The 26926-nt window shown below is 42.9% G+C and overlaps 2 protein-coding genes and 1 pseudogene across 8 annotated transcripts; 2 read left to right on the top strand and 1 right to left on the bottom strand.

Moving 5' to 3' along the window:
- Positions 1–688: 688 nt before the first annotated feature.
- LOC106578661 (toll-like receptor 13) lies at positions 689–14942 on the top strand (annotated as a pseudogene).
- A 266-nt stretch (positions 14943–15208) lies between these two features.
- Positions 15209–20778, bottom strand: prr19 (proline rich 19). Of its 2 annotated transcripts, none has more exons than XM_045700752.1 (4): positions 20677–20778; positions 18272–19714; positions 17845–17996; positions 15209–17567 (listed from the first exon to the last, which is right to left on the bottom strand). In XM_045700752.1, exons 2-4 carry the CDS (start codon positions 19701–19703, stop codon positions 16878–16880), a joined length of 2274 nt encoding a protein of 757 aa, XP_045556708.1. In that variant the 5' UTR covers positions 19704–19714; positions 20677–20778; the 3' UTR covers positions 15209–16877. The 2 variants fall into 2 exon arrangements, with proteins under 2 accessions (XP_045556708.1, XP_014013356.2); XM_014157881.2 differs by having other exon boundaries at positions 20033–20715.
- LOC106578751 (platelet-activating factor acetylhydrolase IB subunit alpha1) lies at positions 20190–24803 on the top strand. Of its 6 annotated transcripts, none has more exons than XM_014157889.2 (7): positions 20849–20871; positions 21084–21177; positions 21572–21664; positions 21832–21921; positions 22116–22232; positions 22455–22577; positions 23354–24803. In XM_014157889.2, exons 1-7 carry the CDS (start codon positions 20864–20866, stop codon positions 23612–23614), a joined length of 786 nt encoding a protein of 261 aa, XP_014013364.1. In that variant the 5' UTR covers positions 20849–20863; the 3' UTR covers positions 23615–24803. The 6 variants fall into 6 exon arrangements, with proteins under 6 accessions (XP_014013401.1, XP_014013364.1, XP_014013410.1 ...); XM_014157935.2 differs by having other exon boundaries at positions 20852–20871; positions 21084–21113; XM_014157926.2 differs by lacking the exons at positions 20849–20871; positions 21084–21177 and adding an exon at positions 20190–20216.
- The last annotated feature ends 2123 nt before the right edge of the window (positions 24804–26926 follow it).

Raw genomic sequence — 26926 nt, 5'->3', positions numbered from 1 at the left:
GGCCCCTTCTGCGGCGCCGTTGTTTTGGGTCGCCTACTGGGATCCAATCCATTGTCCTGGGTGGTGGACCAAACTGAGGATCCGCTTCGGGAAAGTCATATTCCTGGTGATAATGTTGGTGAGTTGACGTTGCTCTTATATCCAATAGTTCCTCCCGACTGCATGTAATAAGACTTAAGATTTCCTGGGGTAACAGTGTAAGAAATAATACATAAAAAAATACTGCATAGTTTCCTAAGAACGCGGCCATCTCTGTCGCCGTCCTCTATCTTCCTAATTTCTTCTTTCATTAGTAATACTTCATCTGATGGGATCTGGCATGGCGGTAGCTCCAAGTTCACACTGGTTGGAGTGTCAGTCCTCCTTTTTGCTTTTGATGTCTGGGACTCTCCCTCACCCCCTGCTGCTCTCCTAAAATGTGGGACTATGCCCCACCGTCTGTGCATTTTAGCTAGGTAGCCTAGGACAACAAAATCTAAAAGCGTGTACTGTATGACAAAGTCATAGACCTTTTTGTCAACATGAAAGAGAGGAGGATGGCACTGGCGTTTGTGAAAATTGTGGGAAAATATAACAGCTCTGTATCTAAATCTTTTTAGATTTTTTTGTGTAGAATATTTATAAAAAATCAGTATCAATCAATAGTTAGCTGTAAACTATTTGTATTTTAAATAATAACTCACTGATTATGCTCCCTCTCCACTTATTTTCTCCATGCTCTACAATCATATTACGGCAGAACTACCAGAACAACTTCTCTGTGGTGGCAGAATCTGTGACTCACTTGCAGAAGCTGACAAAACTAGACCTGTGCAATAACAATCTAACATCCCTCCATCATTCTAACCATACAGACCTACCAGAGTCCCTCGCCACCCTCTATCTCTGTAAAAACAATCTGGTCATTTTAGCATGTGAATGGGGCTTCCTCAGCCATGTACTACTGCTGGATCTCTCCTACAATGACCAGATCCCTTCAAGGGCTTTCCAAGGTGTTGACTTGCGGAAGCTAAACTACATGCGTTTGCGTTCAACCAATGTCACAGTGCCAGAGCTTTTGAATGTCAGCAATGTTACAGATGGGAACATAAACGTATCTGGTATGGGGTTGAAGACTGACAATCTGCTCATGGAGTTATGCAGCCTTTTGAGTACAAAGATCACATTTTAAAAAATCTGTGTCTGGAAACCATTGGGATACCGTCATTGCGGAAGAACACACTTTCCAACTGTCCACCAATCCAAGGTTTATTGGACCTTTTCTTCAACAAGTTGAGGAAGGTAAGGCCTCCAGGATCAAATCAAGAAATTCACAGCAGAGAAAAAACACCTCACCTCCATAATGTCCTGCAACAGACAGAACCTTTCTTTCCCAAATCTAACAGATCTGAGCTACCGTTACAATCGCATACTCAATGTCAACTCTTTTGCTTTCCACCACACACCAAATGCGAAGACCCTACAACTCGCAGCAGACACTTTTGACAATCTGACCAACTTGACTTTCCTCTCCTTGGACCAGTCCTGTGCCTGGGTGATGCAGCTGCAGCCAGGCGTCTTCAAAAACCTGCGGAAATTGAGCAAGGAACATTGGCATTCAGTCCTGCTCAAAGGAGGTTTTCGGGAATCTGACAAAGCTGCAGATCTTGCCTCTCAACCAATACGTAATGCAATCCTTAGATGTGAATGTGCTGGAGGCTCTCCCTAAACTGCGCAACATTCCTCTTAGTTGCACCTGCCTCAACAGTGACCTGCAGAACTGGACTTTGACAAACCAGATAGTCCAGTTAGTCTTACTCTAATGTCCACAGTGCCCAGAAAAAACCTCCAACCTCCAACCTTTGACACCAAACCTCCAACCTCCAACCTTTGACACCAAAGTTTTCTACCTGGACCTGGGAGAGTACCTTTTAGCCACCACTGTGATTTTACTGCTGACTATAATCCCGCTTAGTAGACCAGCTACTTCCCAACCTGGAGGGCAACGGAGCCTCTGCCCGGCTGTGCCTACACCAGCGTAAACATCATGGACAACATCGTCTCCTCCGTGTACAGCAGCCGCAAGACCATCTGCGTGGTTAGTAAGCACTTCCTGTGCAGCGAGTGGTGCTCCCTGGAGATCCAGCTGGCCAGCTACAGGCTCTTCCACAAGCTCCAGGATGTGCTCCTGCTCTACTTCCTGGAACCCATCCCTGAAAGGCAGCTGTATGAGAAAGGTAATGTTGAAAAAGACCTACCTGCAGTGGCCGGGGTCAGACTGCATGGACCCGGTCAAGGCTCAGGAACTGTTTTGGAACCATCTGAGGAGGACGCTGAGGAGCGGGAGCAGCAGGTTTGAAGAGGAAGATGAGGAAGAGGGGAGGGAAGAATACTTAATTCAGCCACCGACCGATGATGCTAACTATTACATAGCCTCCCTGTGGCTCAGTTGGTAGAGCATGGTGTTTGCAATGGTGTTTGCAATGCCAGGGTTGTGGGTTTGATTCCCACGGGGGGCCAGTACGAGAAAAAAAAAATGTATGAAATGAATTGAAATGTATGCATTCACTACTGTAAGTCGCTCTGGATAAGAGCGTCTGCTAAATGACTAAAATGTTTAAAAAAAAGAAAGTCTTTAGCAAAGGGTTAGAGGACACGCTTTGCCCTGGCAACAGCCTGATTCCTGGATATGAAACAAAGTTCAATGTTGTAAAAGTACTAAAATGAGGCACACATATGCTGAGAGAGGAACTGAGTATTTTGTAAATGTGCCCTCGGTACAATGATGTTCTACTTGCTTTGATCGATTGCTATAATAAACTAGTCATAATTTGTTTCCTTTTTTAATTTGCTTTCATGGAAAACAAACTTAATCCTGTTGTGATCAGTACTAAATAATATTGTAATACTGTATGTACATTTAAAAGATGTAGAGGGAAATGGAAATAGATATACCCTGACAAATCATGTTGCAAAGTTAATATAAATATTCAATAATAATTATTGTTGGTAAATACACCGAGAGATGAGACCTATTATTTAATGACGTAAGGAAATGGTTAGAGGACACACTTTGCCCTGGCAACAGCCTGATTCCAGGATATGAAACTAAGTTCAATGTAGAAAAGTACTGAAATTATGCCTACCCACACACATAGAAAGACAGAGAGGAACTGAATCTCTTGTAAAAGTTCCTTCATTACCATAACGTTCTACTTGATTGAAATCCAGCATTGTTTATGCTTTGATCGACTGCAATAATAAGCAAGTCATCAATTGTTTGCTTTTGTAATTTTCTGTCATGGAAAAAACTAACTTAATCCTGTTGTGATCAAATCAAATGTATTAATATAGCCCTTCTTACATCAGCTGATATCTCAAAGTGCTGTACAGAAACCCAGCCTAAAACCCCAACCAGCAAGCAATGCAGGTGTAGAAGCACGGTGGCTAGGAAAAACTCCCTAGAAAGGCCAAAACCTAGGAAGAAACCTAGAGAGGAACCAGGCTATGAGGGGTGGCCAGTCCTCTTCTGGCTCTGCCGGGTGGAGATTATAACAGAACATAGCCAAGATGTTCAAATGTTCATAAATGACCAGCATGGTCAAATAATAATAATCACAGTAGTTGTCGAGGGTGCAACAAGTCAGCACCTCAAGAGTAAATGTCAGTTGGCTTTTCATAGCCGATCATTGAGAGTATCTCTACCACGCCTGCTGTCTCTAGAGAGTTGAAAACAGCAGGTCTGGGACAGGTAGCACGTCCGGTGAAAAGGTCAGGGTTCCATAGCCGCAGGCAGAACAGTTGAAACTGGAGCAGCAGCACGGCCAGGTGGACTGGAGACAGCATGGAGTCATCATGCCAGGTAGTCCTGAGGCATGGTTCTAGGGCTCAGGTCCTCCAAGAGAGAGAAAGAAAGAAAGAGAGAAAGAGAGAATTAGAGAGAGCATACTTAAATTCACACAGGACACCGGATAAGACAGGAGAAATACTCCAGATATAACAGACTGACCCTAGCCCCCCGACACATAAACTACTGCAGCATAAATACTGGAGGCTGAGACAGGAGGGGTCAGGAGACACTGTGCCCCCATCCGATGATACCCCCGGACAGGGCCAACCAGGAAGGATATAACCCCACCCACTTTGCCAAAGCACAGCCTACACACCACTCGAGGGATATCTTCAACCCCCAACTTACCATCCTGAGACAAGACCGAGTATAGCCCACAAAGATCTCCGCCACGGCACAACCCAAGGGGGGGCGCTAACCCAGACAGGAAGACCACGTCAGTAACTCAACCCACTCAAGTGACGGACCCCTCCTAGGGACGGCATGGAAGAACACCAGTAAGTCATTGACTCAGCCCCTGTAATAGGGTTAGAGGCAGAGAATCCCAGTGGAGAGAGGGGAACCGGCCAGGCAGAGACAGCAAGGGTGGTTCGTTGTTCCAGAGCCTTTCCGTTCACCTTCACACTCCTGGGCCAGACTACACTCAATCATAGGACCTACTGAAGAGATGAGTCTTCAGTAGACTTAAAGGTTGAGACCGAGTCTGCATCTCTCACATGGGTAGGCAGACCATTCCATATGGAGCTCTTTAGGAGAAAGCCCTGCCTCCAGCTGTTTGCTTAGAAATTCTAGGGACATTAGGAGGCCTGCGTCTTGTGACCATAGCGTACGTGTAGGTATGTACGGCAGGACCAAATCAGAAAGATAGGTAGGAGCAAGCCCATGTAATGCTTTGGAGGTTTGCAGTAAAACCTTGAAATCAGCCCTTGCCTTAACAGGAAGCCAGTGTAGGGAGGCTAGCACTGGAGTAATATGATCAAATTTTTTGGTTCTAGTCAGGATTCTAGCAGCCATATTTAACACTAACTGCAGTTTATTTAGTGCTTTATCCGGGTAGCCGGAAAGTAGAGCATTGCAGTAGTCCAACCTAGAAGTAACAAAAGCATGGATACATTTTTCTGCATCATTTCTGGACAGAAAGTTTCTGATTTTGCAATGTTACGTAGATGGAAAAAAGCTGTCCTTGAAACGGTCTTGATATGTTCGTCAAAAGAGAGATCAGGGTCCAGAGTAATGCCGAGGTCCTTCACAGTTTTATTTGAGACGACTGTACAACCATCAAGATTAATTGTCAGATTCAACAGAAGATCTCTTTGTTTCTTGGGACCTAGAACAAGCATCTCTGTTTTGTCCGAGTTTAAAAGTAGAAAGTTTGCAGCCATCCACTTCCTTATGTCTGAAACACAGGCTTCTAGCGAAGGCAATTTTGGGGCTTCACCATGTTTCATTGAAATGTACAGCTGTGTGTCATCCGCATAGCAGTGAAGTTTAACATTATGTTTTCGAATGACATCCCCAAGAGGTAAAATATATAGTGAAAACAATAGTGGTCCTAAAACGGAACCTTTAGGAACACCGAAATTTACAGCTGATTTGTCAGAGGACAAACCATTCACAGAGACAAACTGATATTTACATTTACATTTACGTCATTTAGCAGACGCTCTTATCCAGAGCGACTTACAAATTGGTGCATTCACCTTAAGATATCCAGTGTAAGAATATCTTTCCGACAGATAAGATCTAAACCAGGCCAGAACTTGTCCGTGTAGACCAATTTGGGTTTCCAATCTCTCCAAAAGAATGTGGTGATCGATGATCAAAATATCTTTCAGTAAAACCTTGCAGTAAAACCTTGAAAGACCACTAAGATCTAGGATCACGAGGACAGATGCAGAGCCTCGGTCTGACACCATTAAAAAGTAATTTACCACCTTCACAAGTGCAGTCTCAGTGCTATGATGGGGTCTAAAACCAGACTGAAGCATTTCGTATACATTGTTTGTCTTCAGGAAGGCAGTGAGTTGCTGTGCAACAGCTTTTTGTTAACTTTTTGAGAGAAATGGAAGATTCGATATAGGCCGATCATTTTTTGTATTTTCTGGGTCAAGATTCGGCTTTTTCAAGAGAGGCTTTATTACTGCCACTTTTAGTGAGCTTGGTACACATCCGGTGGATAGAGAGCCGTTTATGTTCAACATAGGAGGGTCAAGCACAGGAAGCAGCTCTTTCAGTAGTTTAGTTGGAATAGGGTCCAGTATGCAGCTTGAAGGTTTAGAGGCCATGATTATTTTCATCATTGTGGCAAGAGATATAGTACTAAAACTCTTGAGTGTCTCCCTTGATCCTAGGTCCTGGCAGAGTTGTGCAGACTCAGGACAATGGAGCTTTGGAGGAATACGCAGATTTAAAGAGGAGTCCGTAATTTGCTTTCTAATGATCATGATCTTTTCCTCAAAGAAGTTCATGAATTTATTACTGCTGAAGTGAAAGCCATCCTCTCTTGGGGAATGCTGCTTTTTAGTTAGCTTTGCGACAGTATCAAAAATAAATTTCGTATTGTTCTTATTTTCCTCAATTAGGTTGGAAAAATAGGATGATCGAGCAGCAGTGAGGGCTCTTCGATACTGCACGGTACTGTCTTTCCAAGCTAGTCGGAAGACTTCCAGTTTGGTATGGCGCCATTACTTAATAATAGTGTAATACTGTATGAACATTTAAAAGATGCAGAGTAAAATGGAAATGGACATGGGAAATAAGATGATCAGATAAATCATGTTGCAAAGTTAATTTACATATTCTATAAGTATACTTCTTGTTGGTAAATATCACTTTCTCAATTAGGAATGCACAAAATAAAACAAATACATTAATGATCTATTATTAGATTTTAATATAAAACAGTGCGTTACTATGCACAGTATTATTTTCACAGGTTTCATTTTATTTGGTCCATCTTCAATGGGGAGAATCTCAATTACATACTCACATCCTCTCTCCTCCTCAAAACCCAGAGGAAAAGGTCAGAGGGGAGGGACCTCTGAAGGGAAGATGTGAGTATGAAATTGAGATCTTCCCATGGACAGCAGACAATCCTCTGCATAATGCATTCATGCTGATTTATGTCTTTGATCATCTGTGCTAAAGAATTCTGCTTGTCAAACAGCATACTGTATAAGTTATGCAATGCATTTTATTTTATAGTGCTTCTATGTTTTTGCATGCACATGTTTCAATTAGAAGTATTCATGCAATAAAAAATACATTCTGCTGCTGTTACTTTTCCACAGCATTATTGTGTTTTCATTGTCCAGGCTCTAAGTAGTTTTAGAGTATGGAAAAAATATGAAAGAAAATATTTAAAAATATTTGTAAAAATGCAAACAACATTTCCAGGCTGGCACTTTGTATTCCTGCCCATCATATGGCCTTACAATATTCAACAGAGAAATAAAACATCAGTCAGTTGTAATTGTAAACAATTAGACTTGATGGCATGCATTTGGAAAATACTCAACAACATAGCATTGTGCTTATGCATGTCTCTACTACACAAAGGATCAGTACAGTCTCATCCGGGGGAAAGACCAGCGTTCAGGGCTGGGGAAAGCAGGTAGGGACCCATAGGGCATAGGAGGGGACAGGCCACTCTCCAGCATGTGGGAGGGGGGATAGTAGGCCATGTCAGGAAGGTGGGACCTGGAGATTACAGGGCTGGTTGGGGGGCGACGGTTGAAGTGATAGAAAGGGTGGAGCTGATGACTGTCTAGTAGATAGTGGGTAGGAGCAGATGAGGATGAGGAAAATGGCTCCTTTAAATGTCATATGGATCTTGCCGCTGTGGCAAGTGTCTGTCTCTGTGTCTTCACCCTCCTTTATAGACTTCCTTTATCTTCGGGCCAGGAAATTTCCCGACAACATGACCTGACCAAGAAAATTCTGACTTTATTTATAGCCTAAAACTGCAGACTGGCTGAGATGTCCCTCTTTAAGGTCACTTAGTCAAGAAAAAGTCAAGGCCCTACCTGTAAGTGTTTTCATAGTGTGTGATGTCATGATTCATGTTAACCTGTTTGTTTTTACCCAGGGTTCCGTGCGTGATGACTAGGTAGCAGTGGTGTTAAGTACTTAAGTAAAAATACTTTAAAGTACTACTTAAGTAGTTGTTTAGGGTATCTGTATTTTACTATTTATATTTTTACTTCACTACATTCCTAAAGAAAATATTGTACTTTTTACTCCATACATTTTTACCCAAAGTACCCATTACATTTTGAATGCTAAGCAGGACTGGAAAATTGTGAAATTCATGCAGTTATCAAGAGAACACATGGTCATCCCTACTGCCTATGGTCTGGCGGACTCACTAAACACAAATGCATATTTTGTAAATAATGTTGGAGTGTGCCCCTGGCTATCCGTACATTTTAAAAACATGAAATTGGTGCAGTTTGCTTTGCATAATATAAGGAATTTGAAATGATTTATACTTTCACTTCTACTTTTGATACTTAAGTATATTTAAAACAAATACTTTGACTTTTACTCAAGTACTATTTTACTGTGTGACTTTCACTTTTACTTGAGTAACTTTCTATTAAGGTATCTATAATTTTTCTCAAGTACTGTATGACAACTGGATACTTCTTCCAACACTGCTGGGTTGTCATGGCCTGCCTGACTGCAGAATCTGTCAGATGGCCTGTTTACAGTTTACTCATATGATGTACTTTATATAGTGTTGTTTTATATCATGACTCAATTAAGTAATGTGTGTATTTGCTTGTCTGAAAATTACCTGATTACCTGAGTGAATAAAGCTTCTACCAAAGTTTCTTTTGGCAATTATTTCTTTGTTAAAGTTTGCTTAAGGTTCATGGTCCCCCAGACTACCCGCCACACCCTCTTCAGCCAACTACCTTGGTGTGGTGGACACAATTAATCCAACCAACTACAAAAGCACAAACAGGAATTACGTTAAAAAATATATAGATATAAAAAAAACATTTTAGAAATACGACAAACGAAACTTGAATTGTCATATAAGTGGTGACCAGGAACACCTTTCCTTTTTATATGAAATAAGACCCATCCCTCTCAATGCGTTATTTGGTCCTACTTATCAGTAAAATATTGAGACCTCCCACTTTCTTTTGCAATCAATCCTTCTAGTGTATAATAGTGTTTCAGTTATTTTGAAATTACTCAATACACAAATATCTGTTTTGAGTTTTAAAAATGAAAACCTTCCCCCAGCAGAATAAAGAGATTGTATATAGTGTTGCATCTGTGTATTTTGTGTTTGGCACATTGCTGACTGGAGTACCTGGGTTTTCCTCTCCCTCGCCATGTACATGAAGAACAATAAATGGAGAACAACTTTCATTTGATCGTGCACCATGACTCCATGTCCGTTGTCCCTTTCCTTCCTCTTTCTGTACAACCAAAGAGAGGCAGTCATTAAACAGGGATTAAGAGACAAGCTTTCATAATGTAGCAGAAAGGACATGATACAGGCATGTTACAGCCCCCAGAACTGAGGTGAGGCTGGACTCGAGGCTTTTAATTAAAGATCAAATGGGACTTGAGATATGATTTTGCTTTATTTGAATGTGATTTGTAAAATAACTCTTGAAACGTGTTTGATAACCCATTATAAAATTATGTTATGATGGATTATGATAGGTAAATGAAAGATGTAGAATTTGCTATGGATTATGATGAGTGAAATGAAATTGAACAACTCATTTGTCAGATTAGGAAAATTGCTGCATGCAGCAGTACAAAAGTCAATGCTTTGATTTCTCACAGTGGTTGAGGGTCTTTCTATAAACTAGAGTACAAGCTGTTTAATTAGCCTACATTTTGATATTTTCCCACATCATCAGGAAGAACATTTCTGAATGATAGTCAAGTGACGAGCAACTGTTGCGATAGCGCATGCAGTGTTCACAAGTTACAGTGCCTTCGGAAAGTATACTGACCCCTTGACTTTTTCCACATTTTGTTAGGTTACAGACTTATTCTAAAATTGTTTAATACTTTTTTCCTCAATCTATACACAATTCCCCATAATGATGAAGCAAAAACAGGTTTAGAAATGTTTAGAAGTATTCAGACCCTTTACTCAGTACTTTGTTGAAGCACCTTTGGCAGCAATTACAGTCTCCAGTCTTCCTGGGTATGACACTACAAGCTTGGCACACCTGTATTTGGGGAGTTTCTCCCATTCTTCTCTGCAGATCCTCCCAAGCTCTGTCAGGTTGGATGGGGAGCGTTGCTGCTCGGCTATTTTCAGGTCTCTCCAGAGATGTTCGATCAGGTTTAAGTCTGGCTGGACATTGAGACTTGTCCCGAAGCCACTCCTGCGTTGTCTTGGCTGTGTGCTTAAGGCCGTTGTCCTGTTGGAAGGTGACCCTTCACCCCAGTCTGAGGTCCCGAGAGCTCTGGAGCAGGTTTTCATCAAGGATCATGATTATGCCACCACCATGCTTCACCGTAGGGATGGTGCCAGGTTTCCTCCAATCTTGGTTTCATCAGACTAGAGAATCTTGTTTCTCATGGTCTGAGAGTCTTTACTGTAGGTGCCTTTTTGCAAACTCCAAGCAGGCTGTCATATGTCTTATTGAGGAGTGGCTTCCGTCTGGCCACTACCATAAAGGCCTGATTGGTGGAGTGCTGCAGAGATGGTTGTCCTTCTGGAAGATTCTCCCATCTCCACAGAGGAACTCTGGAGCTCTGTCAGAGTGACCATCGGGATTTTGGTCAACTCCGTGACCAAGGCCCTTCTCCCCCGATTGCTCAGTTTTGCGGGGCGGTCAGCTCTAGGAACAGTTGGTGATTCCAAACATCTTCCATTTAAGAATGATGGAGGCCTCTGTATTCTTGGGGAACTTCAATAAACATTTAAATAAATAAGTATTTAGACCCCTTGACTAAAGTGTACCAACATTTTTTTGTACCCTTCCCCAGATCTGTGCCTCGACACAATCCTGTCTTGGCACTCTACGGACAATTCCTTCGACCTCGTGGCTTGGTTTTTGCTCTGACATGCACTATCAATTGTGGGACCTTATATAAAACAGGTGTGTGCCTTTCCAAATCATATCCAATCAATAGAATTTATCACAGGTGGACTCCAATCAAGTTGTAGAAACATCTCAAGGATGATCAATAGAAACAGGATGCACCTGAGCTCAATTCCAAGTCTCATAGCAAATGGTCTGAATACTTACGTAAATAAGGTATGTTTATTATTTGTAATATATTAGCAACATTTCAAAAAACCTGTTTTCGCTTTGTCATGGGGTATTGCTGAGGATTTTAAACATTTTATTTAATCATTTTTACAATAACTCTAACGTAACAAAATGTGGGAAAAAGTCAAGGGGTCTAAATACTTTCCGAAGGCACTGTATGTCCAGAATATTTATTTTTATTTAATTTAACTAGGCAAGTCAGTTAAGAACAAATTCTTTTATACAATGACGGCCTACCAAAAGGCCTCCTGCAGGGACGGGGGCTGGGATATATATATATATATATATATATATACACTGCTCAAAAAAATAAAGGGATCACTAAAATAACACATCCTAGATCTGAATGAATGAAATAATCTTATTGAATACTTTTTTCTTTACATAGTTGAATGTGCTGACAACAAAACAACATAAAGATAATCAATGGAAATCCAATTTATCAACCCATGGAGGTCTGGATTTGGAGTCACACTCAATATTAAAGTGGAAAACCACACTACAGGCTGATCCAACTTTGATGTAATGTCCTTAAAACAAGTCAAAATGAGGCTCAGTAGTGTGTGTGGCCTCCACGTGCCTGTATGACCTCCCTACAACACCTGGGCATGCTCCTGATGAGGTGGCGGATGGTCTCCTGAGGGATCTCCTCCCAGACCTGGACTAAAGCATCCGCCAACTCCTGGACAGTCTGTGGTGCAACGTGGCGTTGGTGGATGGAGCGAGACATGATGTCCCAGATGTGCTCAATTGGATTCAGGTCTGGGGAACGGGCGGGCCAGTCCATAGCATCAATGCCTTCCTCTTGCAGGAACTGCTGACACACTCCAGCCACATGAGGTCTAGCATTGTTTGCATTAGGAGGAACCCAGGGCCAACCGCACCAGCATATGGTCTCACAAGGGGTCTGAGGATCTCATCTTGGTACCTAATGGCAGTCAGGCTACCTCTGGCATGCACATGGAGGGCTGTGCGGCCCCCCAAAGAAATGCCACCCCACACCATGACTGACCCACCACCAAACCGGTCATGCTGGAGGATGTTGCAGGCAGCAGAACGTTCTCCACGGCGTCTCCAGACTCTGTCACGTCTGTCACATGTGCTCAGTGTGAACCTGCTTCATCTGTGAAGAGCACAGGGCACCAGTAGCGAATTTGCCAATCTTGGTGTTCTCTGGCAAATGCCAAACGTCCTGCACGGTGTTGGGCTGTAAGCACAACCCCCACCTGTGGACTTCGGGCCCTCATACCACCCTCATGGAGTCTGTTTCTGACCGTTTGAGCAGACACATGCACATTTGTGGCCTGCTGGAGGTCATTTTGCAGGGCTCTGGCAGTGCTCTTCCTGCTCCTCCTTGCACAAAGGCGGAGGTAGCGGTCCTGCTGCTGGGCTGTTGCCCTCCTACGGCCTCCTCCACATCTCCTGATGTACTGGCCTGTCTCCTGGTAGTGCCTCCATGCTCTGGACACTACGCTGACAGACACAGCAAACCTTCTTGCCATAGCTCACATTGATGTGCCATCCTGGATGAGCTGCACTACCTGAGCCACTTGTGTGGGTTGTAGACTCCGTCTCATGCTACCACTAGAGTGAAAGCACCGCCAGCATTCAAAAGTGACCAAAACATCAGCCAGGAAGCATAGGAACTGAGAAGTGGTCTGTGGTCACCACCTGCCGAACCACTCCTTTATTGGGGGTGTCTTGCTAATTGCCTATAATTTCCAACTGTTGTCTATTCCATTTGCACAACAGCATGTGACATTTATTGTCAATCAGTGTTGCTTCCTTAGTGGACAGTTTGATTTCACAGAAGTGCGATTGACTTGGAGTTACATTGTGTTGTTTAAGTGTTCCCTTTATTTTTTTGAGCAGTATATGTATATATATATATATATATATATATATATATATGAAGAGATTGAGATAAAACTGTCCAGTTTGAGTGTTTGTTAGTCAAGGGGTCCTGCAACAGACAGAACCTCTCTTTCCCAAATCTGACAGATCTGAGCTACCGTTACAATCGCATACTCATTGTCAACTCTTTTGCTTTCCACCACACACCAAATGTGAAGACCCTACAACTCAACATAATCGCCCATATTGACCATAAGGCTTTCAGTGGACTGCCTAATCTTGTCACACTGCGTCTGGACAACAACCTCCTGACCGATCTGTACAAGGATAGCTTTGAAGATCTGCAGAGCCTGGAAATACTTAACCTACGTAACAATCAGATAGCTGCTATTTTCAACAAGACTTTCCATTCACTCAAACACCTGCACATTTTGGATCTTGGAGGGAACAAAATCACTCATTTTAAAGAGTTAGCCTTGTGGGGCTCGATAACCTGGCCAATTTTTACCTCGATGGAAACAATCTCAAACAGATTGACAGCTCCAAGTTTAAACCATTCCACGCCACACTTGAAGTTCTTGATCTACATGGGAATCAGGTTAGCTTCTCCTCTAAACGTACCAACTCTCCTTTTGTGAATCTAACAAAACTTCGCAACCTCAAACTAGATGCGCAGATGCCCCACGGCCTCAACGTGCTGCCTTATGCCTTTTTCCGTGGTCTCAACTCCGTCCAATCGCTCTACCTCACCGACAATCACATCTTCAGCTTCGCAGCAGACACTTTTGACGATCTGACCAACTTCACTTTCCTCTCCTTGGACAACTCCTGTGCCGGGGTGATGCAGCTGCAGCCAGGCGTCTTCAAAAACCTGCGGAAATTGAGCAAGCTCAGTGCAAGGAACATGGGCATCCAGTCCTTCTCAAAGGAGGTTTTTGGGAATCTGACAGAGCTGCAGATCTTGCTTCTCCACAAAAACATAATGCAATCCTTAGATGTGAATGTGCTGGAGGCTCTCCCTAAACTGCGCTACCTGGACCTGTGCAACATTCCTCTTAGTTGCACCTGCCTCAACAGTGACCTGCAGAACTGGACTTTGACTAACCAGAGTCCAGTTTGTAGACTGTATAGTAAGACTGTGCCAAGATAAAAAACTCCAAAAAAGCTTCCACAACTTTGACACCAATGTTTGCTACCTGGACCTGGGAGAGTACCTTTTAGCTACCACAACCACTGTGATTTTACTGCTGACTATAGTCCCGCTTCTCTACAACAAGCTGTATTGGAAACTGAAGTATAGCTATTATGTGTTCCGCTCCTGGTTCGGCCAACACTGGCGCAGGCTGAGGGAGAAAGAGGAGCGCTGCAAATACGATGCTTTCATCTCCTATAACTCGGCGGACGAGCCCTGGGTACTAGACCAGCTGCTTCCCAACCTGGAGGGCAACGGAGCCTCTTTCAGGCTGTGCCTGCACCACCGTGAATTTGAGCTGGGCCGCAACATCGTGGACAACATCGTCTCCGCCGTGTACAGCAGCCGCAAGACCATCTGCATGGTTAGTAGGCACTTCCTGTGCAGCGAGTGGTGTTCCCTGGAGCTCCAGCTGGCCAGCTACAGGCTCTTCCATGAGCTCCGGGATGGGCTCCTGCTCATCTTCCTGGAACCCATCCCTGAAAGACAGCTGTCGGCTTACCACCGTATGAGAAAGGTCATGGTGAAGAAGACCTACCTTCAGTGGCCGGGGTCAGACTGCATGGACCTGGTCAAGGCTCAGGAACTGTTTTGGAACTATCTGAGGAGGGCGCTGAGGAGTGGGAGCAGCAGGTTTGAAGAGGAGGATGTGGGGAGGGAGGAATACTTCAATCAGCCACCAACAGATGATGATAACTATTACTTAATGCCTTCAGGAAAGGGTTATAGGACACACTTTGCCCTAGCAGCAGTCTGATTCCTGGATACAAAACAAAGGTCAATGTAGTAAAAGTACAGAAATTATGCACACACACAGACACATACAAAGACAGAGAGAGGAACTGAATCTCTTGTAAATGTGCCCTCCGTGCCATGATTTCTACTTGCTTGAAATCTAGCATTGTCTATGCTTTGATTGAGAGCTATAATAAGCTTAATTCATTTGGGGGGGGGGCTTTTGTAATAAAAACAAATTTAATCCTGTTCTCTACTAAATAATATTGTAATACTGTTTGTACATTTAAAAGATGAAAAGGAAAATGGAAAAAAGATGACCAGACATACCCTGACAAATCATGTTGCAAAGTTAATTTTAATACTCTTTAAGTATACATCTTGTTGGTAAATATCACTGTCTCAAATCAGCAATACATCGACAGATGAGACCTATTACTTAATGACTTAAGGAAAGGGTTAGAGGACACGCTTTTCCCTGGCAGCAGCCTGTTTCCAGGACATTAAACAAAGTTCAATGTAGTAAAAGTACTGAAATTATGCACACCCACACACATAGAAACAGAGAGAGGAACTGAATCTCTTGTAAATGTGCCCTCCGTGTCATGACTCTGTCCGGTACCCTCTGTATATAGCCTCGCTATTGTTATTTTACTGCTGCTCTTTAATTATTTGTTACTTTTATTTTTAAGGGCTTTGTTGGTTAAGGGCTTGTAAATAAACATTTCACAGTAAGGTTAAAGGACACGCTTTGCCCTGGCAGCAGCCTGTTTCCAGGACATTAAACAAAGTTCAATGTAGTAAAAGTACTGAAATGATGCACACCTGTTGTATTCGGCGCATGTGAGAAATAACATTTTATTTGATGTTCTACTTTCTTGAAATCCAGCATTGTTTATGCTTTGATTGACTGCTATAAGCTAAAGCCATCATTTGTTTGCTTTTGTAATTTGCTCTCATGGAAAAAACGAACTCAATCCTGTTGTGATCAGTACTTAATAATATTGTAATACTGTATGTGCATTTAAAAGATGCAAAATGGAAATAAGATGATCAGACGTACCTTGACAAATCATGTTGCAAAGTGAATTTAAATATTGTATAAGTATACTTCTTGTTGTAAAATATCACTGTCTCAATCAGTAGTACACAAACTAAAACAAGTAAATTAATGATCTATTATTAGATTTTAATATAAGATACAGTGTGTGACTATGTACAGTATTTTACTCACAGGTTCATTTTATTCAGTCCATCTTACAGGGGGAGAATTGTATACTCCTCGTGTCCTCGCTCCTTCTCAAAACCAATTGGAGAAAAAGGTCAGAGGGGAGGGACCTCTGGCTTTCTCATCCAATGGGTTTTGAGAAGGAGACGAGGCGAGGAATATGCAATTGGGATCTACCCATGGACAGCAGACAATCCTCTGCATAATGCATTCGTGCTGATTCATGTCTTTGATAATCTGTGCTAAAGCATTCTGCTTGTCAAAAATAATGAAGTATAGTTTAAGTAGGCCCATTGGCCCCCAAAAAAAACAAGGGCCACATTCTTGGATATTTTGTACTGCCATAGTTGACAACATACTGCATAAGTTCCGCAATGCATTTTCTCTTACAGTGTTTCTGTATGTTTTTGCATGCACATGTTTCAATTAGAAGTATTCATGCAATAAAAAAATACATTTTGCTGCTGTTACCTTTCTACAGCATAATTGTGTTTTTACTGTCCAGGCTGTAAGTAGTTTTAGAGAATGTGAAATGTATGAAAGAACACATTTTAAAAATAGTAATGTTTTCTCACACATTTAACTTATATTTGTAAATATACAAACAACATTTCCTGGATGGCACTTTGTCTTCCTGCCCATCATATGATGGTATTCAATAACAATAAATAAATAAATCAAGTCAGTTGTAATTGTAAACAATTAGACTTGATGGTATGCATTTGGAAAATATTCAACAACATAGCATTGTGCTTATGCATGTCTCTACTACACAAAGGATCAGTACAGTCTCATCCGGGGGAAAGACCAGCATTCAGGGCTGGGGAAAGCAGGTAGGGACCCAGGGGGCATAGGAGGGGACAGGCCACTCTCCAGCATGTGGGAGGGGGGATAGTAGGCCATGTCAGGAAGGTGGGACCTGGAGATTACAGGGCTGGTTGGGGGGCGGCGGTTGAAGCGATAGAAAGGGTGGAGCTGATGACTGTCTAGTGGATAGTGGGTAAGAGCAGAAAAGGATGAGGAAGAACCACCAAAATGGCTTCTTTCAATGTCGTATGGATCTTGCTGCTGTGGCAAGTGTCTGTCTCTGTGTCCCTCTGGTGGCCCTGTGGGATACTGTAGGAAACACTGCATACTCTTCTCATGATAGAAAGGCCCACTGATCCGCTCTCTCACTGTTTCTGTCTGGTTTAGAAAACTCAAATCTGGGTCATCCCTCCAGTTCTCAAAGTGATCCACCCTGGTTGACTCTCTCATGCTTCCCCTGTCGAATACGTCATCCCAGGACTGACGCAGACCGGATTGAGCTGCCCAAGGTGAGGCAGGAGGGGGGGCAAAGACGTGGTGGCGAGAGGGGGAACCAGAGGGCTGGAGGTCCATGAGGAAGTGCGAGGAGGAAGCGGGCCTAAGTAGTTCTCCGATCAGTTCCCCAACCTGCTCCACACTGGGGTTGGGGTTCCATGCAGCAGCCTAAAGAGAAGCAAGTGTGGCAGCAATTGGTTTGTTATCATACAGTATATCTAAGTATTGCAAAGAAGACTGTCATTTAGAACATTCTGTGACAATTTCACTAACAAAATGTACTGTAGCATTATAGTAGCACGTTCTACTGCAAATTTGTTTAGGAAATCCTATCTCAATAAACCTACAATTACCAATTATATATTAGACGTAAATTCACAATTTTTATTTACTATTACGCTATATGGCTGATGATGACTGATAGTTCAATGTCTTATGCTCGTACCGTGTCCAGGCTGTTTTGCGACCCAATGAGGGGCTGAGGGGTCATTCTGTTGGGGCATAGCTGCTTCCTCCTCCTCTTGCTGGGGGCTGACCTCTGGGAGTCCAGGCACGGATGTTCCACCATGCTGTCTTCAAAACCACCATCCAATGGAGCTGTGATAGGAAGACATAGTTGGCAAATCATTCAACTACACTACACCACTGAAGATATTTTCGAAGTCCCCACTTTGGTGTACAATAGTATCGATATCCAAATGCAGTTAGGCTACAATAAAACATTTGACAAATAATACAGATAGGCCAACATTACAATCAATATGATCTGATTAGTTACAGTATGATTATATGATCAAGAGTACAGAGGATTCCATTTCTTATTGCGGTCCTCAACCCAACACTCACAACCGCAAGCACATTATATACCGTACCTGCAGGCCAGCCTCCATATGCATCCACGCCGGCCAGGATTGTGCTCTGCCCCAGGCCGGCCCTGGTTGTGGTGGGTCCTGTACTGAAGCTGAGACGTCGCTGCACGTTGAGTAGGTTCTCCTGCAGCTGGAGCCCGTGCCTCTCCCGTAGGGCCTGCAGCAGCACCTCCCTACTTTCCGCCACCAGGTGTCTCCTGTGGAGCAGTGGCAGCTGCAGAGACCTGCACAGACGCGCAGCTACCACACTGACAGGGTTGGTGACAGTTTGCTGCATCTGATTGTCTGAGCTCTCACTGCTTCCACCTCTTGCTGGGAAGGAAGACACTGTGATGTTTGGACTGGGCCTGAATGGCTGTGTGTGTGGGAGAATAGGTCCATGGTTTTTGGGGGTCTGCTCCAAGGTAAGGACAACAGGCTTAACCTCAGCCCTTGTGTCAGGTGGTCTCTTATTTTCATTCTTTCCACTGGGTGACAACAGTGTTTCACAGACTACAGGCCTGGGCCCCTTGCTCTTGTTTCGTACCACACGTGAGGGACTCTCTGTGGATAATAGGGTAACTATGCCGCCCTCTGATGATGTCAGACCGCTGTGATGTGTCTGTCCTGGTGTGATACCAGACTCCTGGCTGTTAGAGTGACTGGCTACATTCTTCTCCAGAGAAACCTGAATAGATGTGAATTTTCTTCTGAAATCCTCTTGTGTATCCCCATGAGAACACTTAAAAAGTCTGCTTTCTGAATTAGACCTATACTCATAACGCTTGTTGGCCTTAGTACTACTCTTTGCTACTACTCTTTCTACTCTCCCTTTATCTGGATCCTCCTCAACATTGTCAGGAACAGCAACTTCACCCACATCTGAATCAGGCCCAGGAGAGGAGAAAGGAAGAGAAGATGAGGGTGGAAGGGGAGGAAGAGTAGCAGTGGTTTTGCCTCGCCCCCCGCGCTGCCCAAGCTTCTCCAACTTCCTCTGCTCACTCAGCAGGCGCTCGATGTCGATGGACTTCACCTCATGGTTGAACAGGCCATGGTGGCCGATGAGACGGTTGTTTGTGATGTTTGTGATGCTGGGCTCTTGCCCAGCGGGGAAGACGCGGGCTAATGGGGCATCTCTCCGTGGAGGAGGGCGAGAGCTACTTTGGCAGCAACCATGACAGTGGTCTTTCTCTTTGCTGCTTTGGTGCTGGTGGGATCTGCTAATAGATCCTCCTCTGCTTACCTGGCTCCTCTCCTTGCGTGTTTTCAGTCGTTTAGTCTTGTTCGTCTGGCTGTTTTGTGCTTCTGTGTTCTTGGTATGGCTTGAAGAGCAGCAGTGTGGAGTGGATCTGTTGGTTGGGCTACAGGTTTTATCTGTAGACTTGAAGTGCTTGCTAAAAACATGCAGGACATTCTGCTTCTCTGTTAAGGCTCTGCCATGTAGATGGCTCATCATGAGGTGGAATGCTAGGGGCACAAAAGAGACTCAATAATTAAAAAAAAAATCTAAATGGCTGTTGGGTCACATGCAGAAGTATTATTTGAAACAGAACACTTTTGATCATTAACACAAATTAATGAAACCTGGAACATTTGCTAACGTTGTCAGAAAAAGAACTCCATCTAGCAAACCTAGTAGCTAGATCTGGCCAACATTATCAAGCTAGCAAGACAAAACAGTTCACAATAACAAAAAGTGCTCAATCAGCACACATGAGCAAAATAATGTTGTTGATTAGCTAGCTAGCTTACGTTAGCTAACGTTAGTAAACTGCAGTCACTCACCAGCAATTTTTGTTCTGGATAAATTAGGCACACGTGCAGGAAATCAAGGCGAAATTTAATAAAGACAAGAAAGATACCCTGATACAGTATTGCATGTACCAGTGATATTATGTAACGTAAGCTAGCAAGACACAGAAAACGTGTAATCTACAATTTCGCAAACTATCCAAAAATGGAAGTTGGGGTAAACATTCTAGTTTTGAAAATGTTTGGTTGCCCAGCAACGTTCCGTACGAGCCGCCAATATCACATCGGAAAGGTGATGTGCTATCAATGTAGCTGCGCGTGTTTGCGTAGGGTATATTCAACAATATCACCAAACTGAGTAAAACTGCACATTTCATTTGCATCATTTCCTCATCATGTGGCAAATGCAGTTTTAGCTGGCTGGTGCGAACTAACTGTAATATACAGAGTAACGTAATAGATAACTAAACTTTCCTAAACAATTTTTCAATTTACGTCAAGTTCAATGAAACAACCGTAGACCTTTGTGAAATTGGCGAGACGTAAAACGAACATAACTTGATTAATGACATGACGCGGGAGAGTTCGGCAATAATCGCAGTCTTTTGTAAAGTTATACGTTTGAATGAAGAAACTGAGAAGCTCTTGTGGTATGTAAGTTAGTTGGTCCCGTGTACCTCAGTTGGTAACGCATGGCGCTTACAACGCCAAGGTTGTTGGTTCGATTCCCGGGGGGGGTATGAAAATTTAAGCAATCTATTGCTCTGGATAACAGCGTCTGCTAAATGACTAAAATGTAAAATTTGCGCAACGGCGGCGCGCCTTTCCCTAATGAACAAACACCGGACGATTCCAAAGCTAGAAATGAGGAGGTAGGTTATATTTATCCGCAACTATAATTCCCTTTGGCAGTCACTTTGATAGCCTTTAATATAGTGAAAATAGGTGTTTTATGAAAGTATTCCTACACATTACTACTTGTATACATATCACTAGACTGGGGAAAAAACAATATTTTATTTAAGTTGCTCACCTATGAGTGGTCAATGGTACATCCTATAGTGACTTGAAATTTTACTTTCAGGAACTATCAGGCAGCCGAACCACAATTACGGTATTGTAAAACAATAATACCTGTTAGCTGTTCAGCAACCTCACCTATTAATCTGAAAAAGTCTGTACGTTGATGCACCACATTGCTAATGCATCATTGGTTCGTAGCACTTTATGCTAATCTTATGATTAGCTAGCTAGCTACTGTATAGCTAGCTGACTATTCCTGTAGCCTGGCTTGACATATGACTAACGAATCCTCGTGTTTTTGGTGTATTTGTGTTAAAGTATTAGTTACTGCAATCGTTATTATTATTAGGCCCCATAATATGTGCCAGTGCACGCCCATTTGTGAATAGGGTTACACATTTCACTTGGAATTGTTTTGCACTACTCTACTGTAGTGACCCAGCTAGCTACCCGTGGTTAGTTGCTTTTTGATTCACACACAGTAAGCATCCAACCATCTGCTCTAATCTACCAAGCCTTGATTTTCACTTTGTTTCTTTCTGACACTAGACAGACAAAGTGATGAGCTCAGGAGACTCCAACCCCGCCGCCACACCCACACCTTGTGTGGACATCCAGGGAGATGGCCGATGGATGTCTTTGGTGTGTATCCTGCTGCCATTTCAGAATAACAGTAGCATATATTGTCAATTTCCTCTCGTGTCCTGATTCAGAGGGGTTGGGTTAAATGCGGAAGACACATTTCGGTTGAATGCTTTCAGTTGTGCAACTGACTAGGTATCCCCTTTCCTCTCTCCTTCTGCCTACAGCATAACCACTTTGTGTCTAACAGCAAGGACAAGGAACCAGATGTCCTGTTTGTAGGAGACTCTCTTGTCCAGCTCTTGCACCAGTTTGAGGTAATCTCTCTATCCTGACAGCTGTAATGGGACTGCAAACATTGGTATCATTTGTTGGTTGGAACTTTAGCCAACATAATTTGCCACATTTGAAAATGTTCTGATTACAAGTCTTGTCATTTCAGAAGAAGACATGCTAGCTACTAAGTTATGCAAGTTGACATACTGGTATTGTGTTCATTTGTTTTTGTCAGGTGTGGCGAGAGCTGTTCTCCCCTCTCCACGCTCTCAACTTTGGGGTGGGTGGTGACGAAACACAGCATGTCTTGTGGAGATTGAGCAATGGAGAGTTGGCCCACATCAGCCCAAAGGTATGTATACACAAAGACAACATGTTAGTACATTACATTAGAGTTGATCATACACTACTCATTGTTCAGATTTAAACCCTAATGTCTGCACAGACCCATGGTCCCAAGCTTGTTCTCGGGCCAAAAAGCACTTTCAGAATCAATCATTGAAAATGCTTTTAAATCAAGTGGTATGAATGAAACTGCCCACCAAGCTGATGTTTGTGCCTCTGCCTCCACCAGGTTGTGGTGCTGTGGGTGGGCACCCATAATCACGGTCACACTGCAGAACAGATCTGTGGAGGCATTATGGCCATAGTCCAACTCATCAAGGACAAGCTGCCGAAGGCTTACACTCTTGTACTGGTGGGTTTTTCTTCGTCTTTTCTACCACGTGACTTAAACCATTGTAATGGGAAAGGTTTGATTAATAATTTTCCTGTATTTGATTTACTGTTACTAAGTACTGATGTTCCTTCCTTTGACCTGTTTAACTGCCAGAATCAAATGTCTGCCAGTGTTGAATGTTATGGTTAAAGTTTGCTGAAAGACTTTGCAGAGGACACACTGATAATGTATCTGTGACACTGTGATTCTGTAGCAGCTGATGTTGTGACTTCCTACAAGCCTCTCGGGCTGTTGTTTACTCAACACTCGGTGCAGTGGGATTAATATATAAGTTCCCTCTCAGAGAAGCCCGTTAGACATTTCTCTTGGCTTCTGCTCTGGAGATGTTCTCCCTGAATTCTTGTAATAAACTGAAATAATTTAAATTAATGTGATTGACTGCTCTCCCTTTTATTCACCTGGAAAATCCCCTTTACAACCATTAACCTTCATGATAACCCAAACCTAAATGATGAACTGCATGCTTTATGGACTCCATTATCATTGCAAACTATATTGGCACGTTTGTCCTTTCTAGCATGACAACAATGTGACTATCATGCACAGGAGGTTGGTGGGACCTTAATTGGGGAGAATGGGCTCGTGGTAATGGCTGAAGCTGAATCAGTTGAATGGTATCAAACACATGGTTTTCAGGTGTTTGATGCCATTCCATTTGCTCCATTCCGAACGTTATTATGAACCGTTCTCCCCTCAGCAGCCTCCTGTGCTATCATGTATGTTTCCAACCACAGGGAGTGCTGCCCAGGGGTAAGATGCCCAACCCCCTGCGGGAGAGGAACGCCCAGGTCAACAAGCTGGTCAAGGAGGCCGTGTCCTCTCTCCCCCACGCCTCTCTCCTCAACGTGGACCCTGGCTTTGTGCACTCGGACGGCAGCATCTCCCACCAGGACCTGTATGACTTCCTCCACCTCACCCCTCAGGGCTACCAGGCTGTGTGCCAGCCGCTACACGCCCACCTCAAGGGCCTGCTGGAGAAACAGGCTGAAAACTGAAGACCAACAGATGGAGAACTGATGGCCAATGACCCAATGACCCAATGACCCTCACTACATCAGAGGTAAAAACCCTGGTCCTGGAGAGCCACAAGAGTACAGGCTTTTAGCACATTCACTGCTTTTAGAACACTTTTTAGTATTTTAGTACAGACTTTTGTTCCAACCCATGATTCAAATAATGATCTAGTCATGATTAGTTGAATAACATTGAATGTTTTGAATGCTGGGCTGGAAGAAAAGCCTGAACTTAAAAGGCTTTCCAGAACCAGGGTTGGTAACCACTGCACTACTCTATTCTATGGGACCATACTGTAACTTACCACCAAAATGGCTGCGTAGAGGACCGCTAAGCACTAATGGGATCAAATATCTGTGTTAGTAGTCAGATTGGACCACTTATCACCATTTGAGATTTGATTGAGCTGTTTTGAGAGAGTGTCCTTCTCTTCAGTTTCATTCTGTATTATGGATATGATGCACCAATATGTCAGGATCTGTCTTTTCTGGCTGATAGATACTTTATAAGAGCTTCCCCACAGAAAGGTTAGGATAATCTGAAAAGCCACCATACTAAAAGTTTGTTTTGTTTCCTCTCAAAATATCAACATTTCCTGTCTTTTTCTCCTCACTTTGAAAACATCTACAGTCCTATTGATCTGATTGGTTACTAATAATATCATTTAAAATCCCTCAAATGGTGTCCCATATGTGTTTAGACACAGAGACCATTTAAGGTGATGATGCAAGAAGGCATCACTTGGCCAGTCGGCTCCACTGTTAAAGCATTACTTGTTTCCGGTATCTGTTTACCACCGTTGCTTTTTGTTACTTGTGAAGATTTAGGCTGAATATGTCTTATTTTGGCTGTAGAAATATGGAGAATGAAGGGGAAGGTTATGGTGTATTTGGAGTGAACGATGAGGGCATTTCAAAGTAGCGCTGAGACTGGTGGGTATTTGGCTTGGATATGATACTGAGTCAGTGTGTATGGATGTGGTGTACCTAGCTTATACTTGTCTTGCACTCTTTATTCAAAGGCAGTCACCCCACGAGACCCAAGACTCCCTTTGACTGTTTGTATATACCACATATATAGTCCTAACTGCCTCTATCTTGAATGTTGATTGTGGAAAAACTGAATATGTGATGTCAAAATGCAATGCATTAAAACCGATGAAAGCTTGGACATTGCTTCTTTGTTTGCAGCTTCCAACCACTGAAGTGTGTCTGCATGACGGCTCTGCAAAGAAACGTTTTTAAACCAAAATTATAACATCATTGACCTTTAGCTGTATCTTGTCAAAATATCCAGTGTGTGTGTTCCAGTGTGTGTTTGATTGCTTAATGTACTCAAACTAATGGGTGCAGCGAGAGTACACATGGAACACAATGGCGAGATTTATTGTATTGGGATGACCAAACAGTTTTATACCTGCATGTGATGTTGTGAGCACATCCAAGATACTGTACCTGTATGTGTTGAGTTATGCCTGAGCAGAGAACCACAAGAGAGCTGTCTAGTGACACACAGTGCTGTGATGAGACGTTGGACCCACTCTTTTGTATGGTTAGTTGGCAGTGTCAGTTGTCGAGAAGTGTTTGTTTACTAGTTCCACCTTACAGCTTCTAACATGCCCGAAAATGGAAGCTCAAGAGACCAAGTGTAAATATCTGTTTTTAAGTTGGTCTTCAGAGATATCATCGACATGGGGATGAATGATCCAGCCAATCCAGCATAGCGGTGTGGAGCCCAATACCATGACTGATTAATGGAATCCAGCAAGCATCAAACCATTATGCCGTGAAAGAATGTTCATGTCCTGTGATAGTCGATGTGAGATTTGACTCTGTGCAAACAGAACTTCTCTAACCCTTTCACATAAACTGTCATTTATTTTGCTCTAATCTTTTGAATGACGATCTGGGCAGCATATTGACCTATCAGATCAATGACGCTTTTAATTCCTCATTGTTTTGATCATTGTCATGAAAGCTGGTGGTTCCTTTTAACATGAGTCTTCAATATTCCCAGGTAAGAAGTTTTAGGTTGTAGTTATTATAGGAGTTATAGGACTATTTCTCTCTATACGATTTGTATTTCATATACATTTGACTATTGGATGTTCTTATAGGCACTTTAGTATTGCCAGTGTAACAGTATAGCTTCTGTCCCTCTCCTCGCTCCAACCTGGGCTTGAACCAGGAACACATCGACAACAGCCACCCTCGAAGCTGCGTTACTCATGCAGAGCAAGGGGAACAACCACTCCCAAGTCTCAGAGCGAGTGACGTTTGAAATGCTATTAGCGCTAACTAGCTAGCCATTTCACATCGCTTACACCAGCCTAATCTTGGGAGTTGACAGTTTTGAAGCGTACCCCACAGTCCAGCTGCTGCTCTGCAACTGAGTCTGCCGGAGACAGGATCAAGGTCACCGTGTTGCCCCCACAGCCGGGTTCTCAGAGGAATGCACCTTCTCAGTACTGAAGCTCAGCACACCTGGAGAAGAGTGGAAAGATGGGTCTTTAGCATCCAGTGGTCAACAATCCTGGTCCTGGAACACAACCGGCTGTACCCACTTTTGTTCGTCTTCCAGCTAAACAGTTGCTGATTAAGAAATACATTAGTTGAATTCACAGTTTTAGTTGTTTTTGAAGTGATATTATCACAGTCAAATATGAACTTGAGGTCACTAGTCTTTAACATGCAATATTATGGGGCCATTTGTTAGAGTCTACCTGGTAAATACAATGTCATTTCTTAGGTAATGATATAATACAAATACAATATAATACAAATACAATAAACAGGTACTCAATCAAAAAAAGTTTCACAAACTATCTAGTCTAAAATTATATCCAGTTTAGTACAAGTTGTAATGACTAAATTCACATTTTGCTTTCAATGTCTCTATTTTACACTCACTTCTCCATCTTTTGGACTATCACAGGGGGTTTAACTCAATATTAAGAAGGTTTGGTTATGATTTCCATGGGATAATTTCACTTTAACCTACCTCTTCCACAAAAGTGTACAGTAGACAGGGTAGACAGGGAAGAGGTAAGGTGGCAGGGGATGTTTATGAGGGGGAACACAGAAGGAGAAGGAAGTGTGCGACATTAAAAAGGGCACTTACACCAACAAAAGGAATGTACACTAATATCAGGCATGGGAAATGTTCAGATTTTGTGTAATCATATGACACTTGTTACATGAACAGGCAGCACATTTAGGCTCTGAATAGAGCTTAGTACAATATCCCAGTGTTCAACTCAGCTCTAATGGTGTGATGGTGTTATCAGATGGTGC

The sequence above is a fragment of the Salmo salar genome, chromosome ssa02, assembly GCF_905237065.1.
Source record: "Salmo salar chromosome ssa02, Ssal_v3.1, whole genome shotgun sequence".
Taxonomy (NCBI): domain Eukaryota; kingdom Metazoa; phylum Chordata; class Actinopteri; order Salmoniformes; family Salmonidae; genus Salmo; species Salmo salar.
This window is presented reverse-complemented; position numbering and strand designations above follow the sequence as displayed.

Excerpts from the sequence above, each read along its gene's own strand:
- LOC106578751 (XM_014157889.2), top strand. Across the intron at positions 21,665-21,831 it reads ATGGCCGATGGATGTCTTTG|CATAACCACTTTGTGTCTAA; the intron begins GTGTGTATCCTG and ends TTCTGCCTACAG. Across the intron at positions 21,922-22,115 it reads AGCTCTTGCACCAGTTTGAG|GTGTGGCGAGAGCTGTTCTC; the intron begins GTAATCTCTCTA and ends TGTTTTTGTCAG.
- prr19 (XM_045700752.1), bottom strand. The coding sequence starts at position 19,703 with ATGATGAGCCATCTACATGGCAGAGCCTTAACAGAGAAGCAGAATGTC. Across the intron at positions 17,997-18,271 it reads ATATGGAGGCTGGCCTGCAG|CTCCATTGGATGGTGGTTTT; the intron begins GTACGGTATATA and ends TTCCTATCACAG. Across the intron at positions 17,568-17,844 it reads CGCAAAACAGCCTGGACACG|GCTGCTGCATGGAACCCCAA; the intron begins GTACGAGCATAA and ends GCTTCTCTTTAG.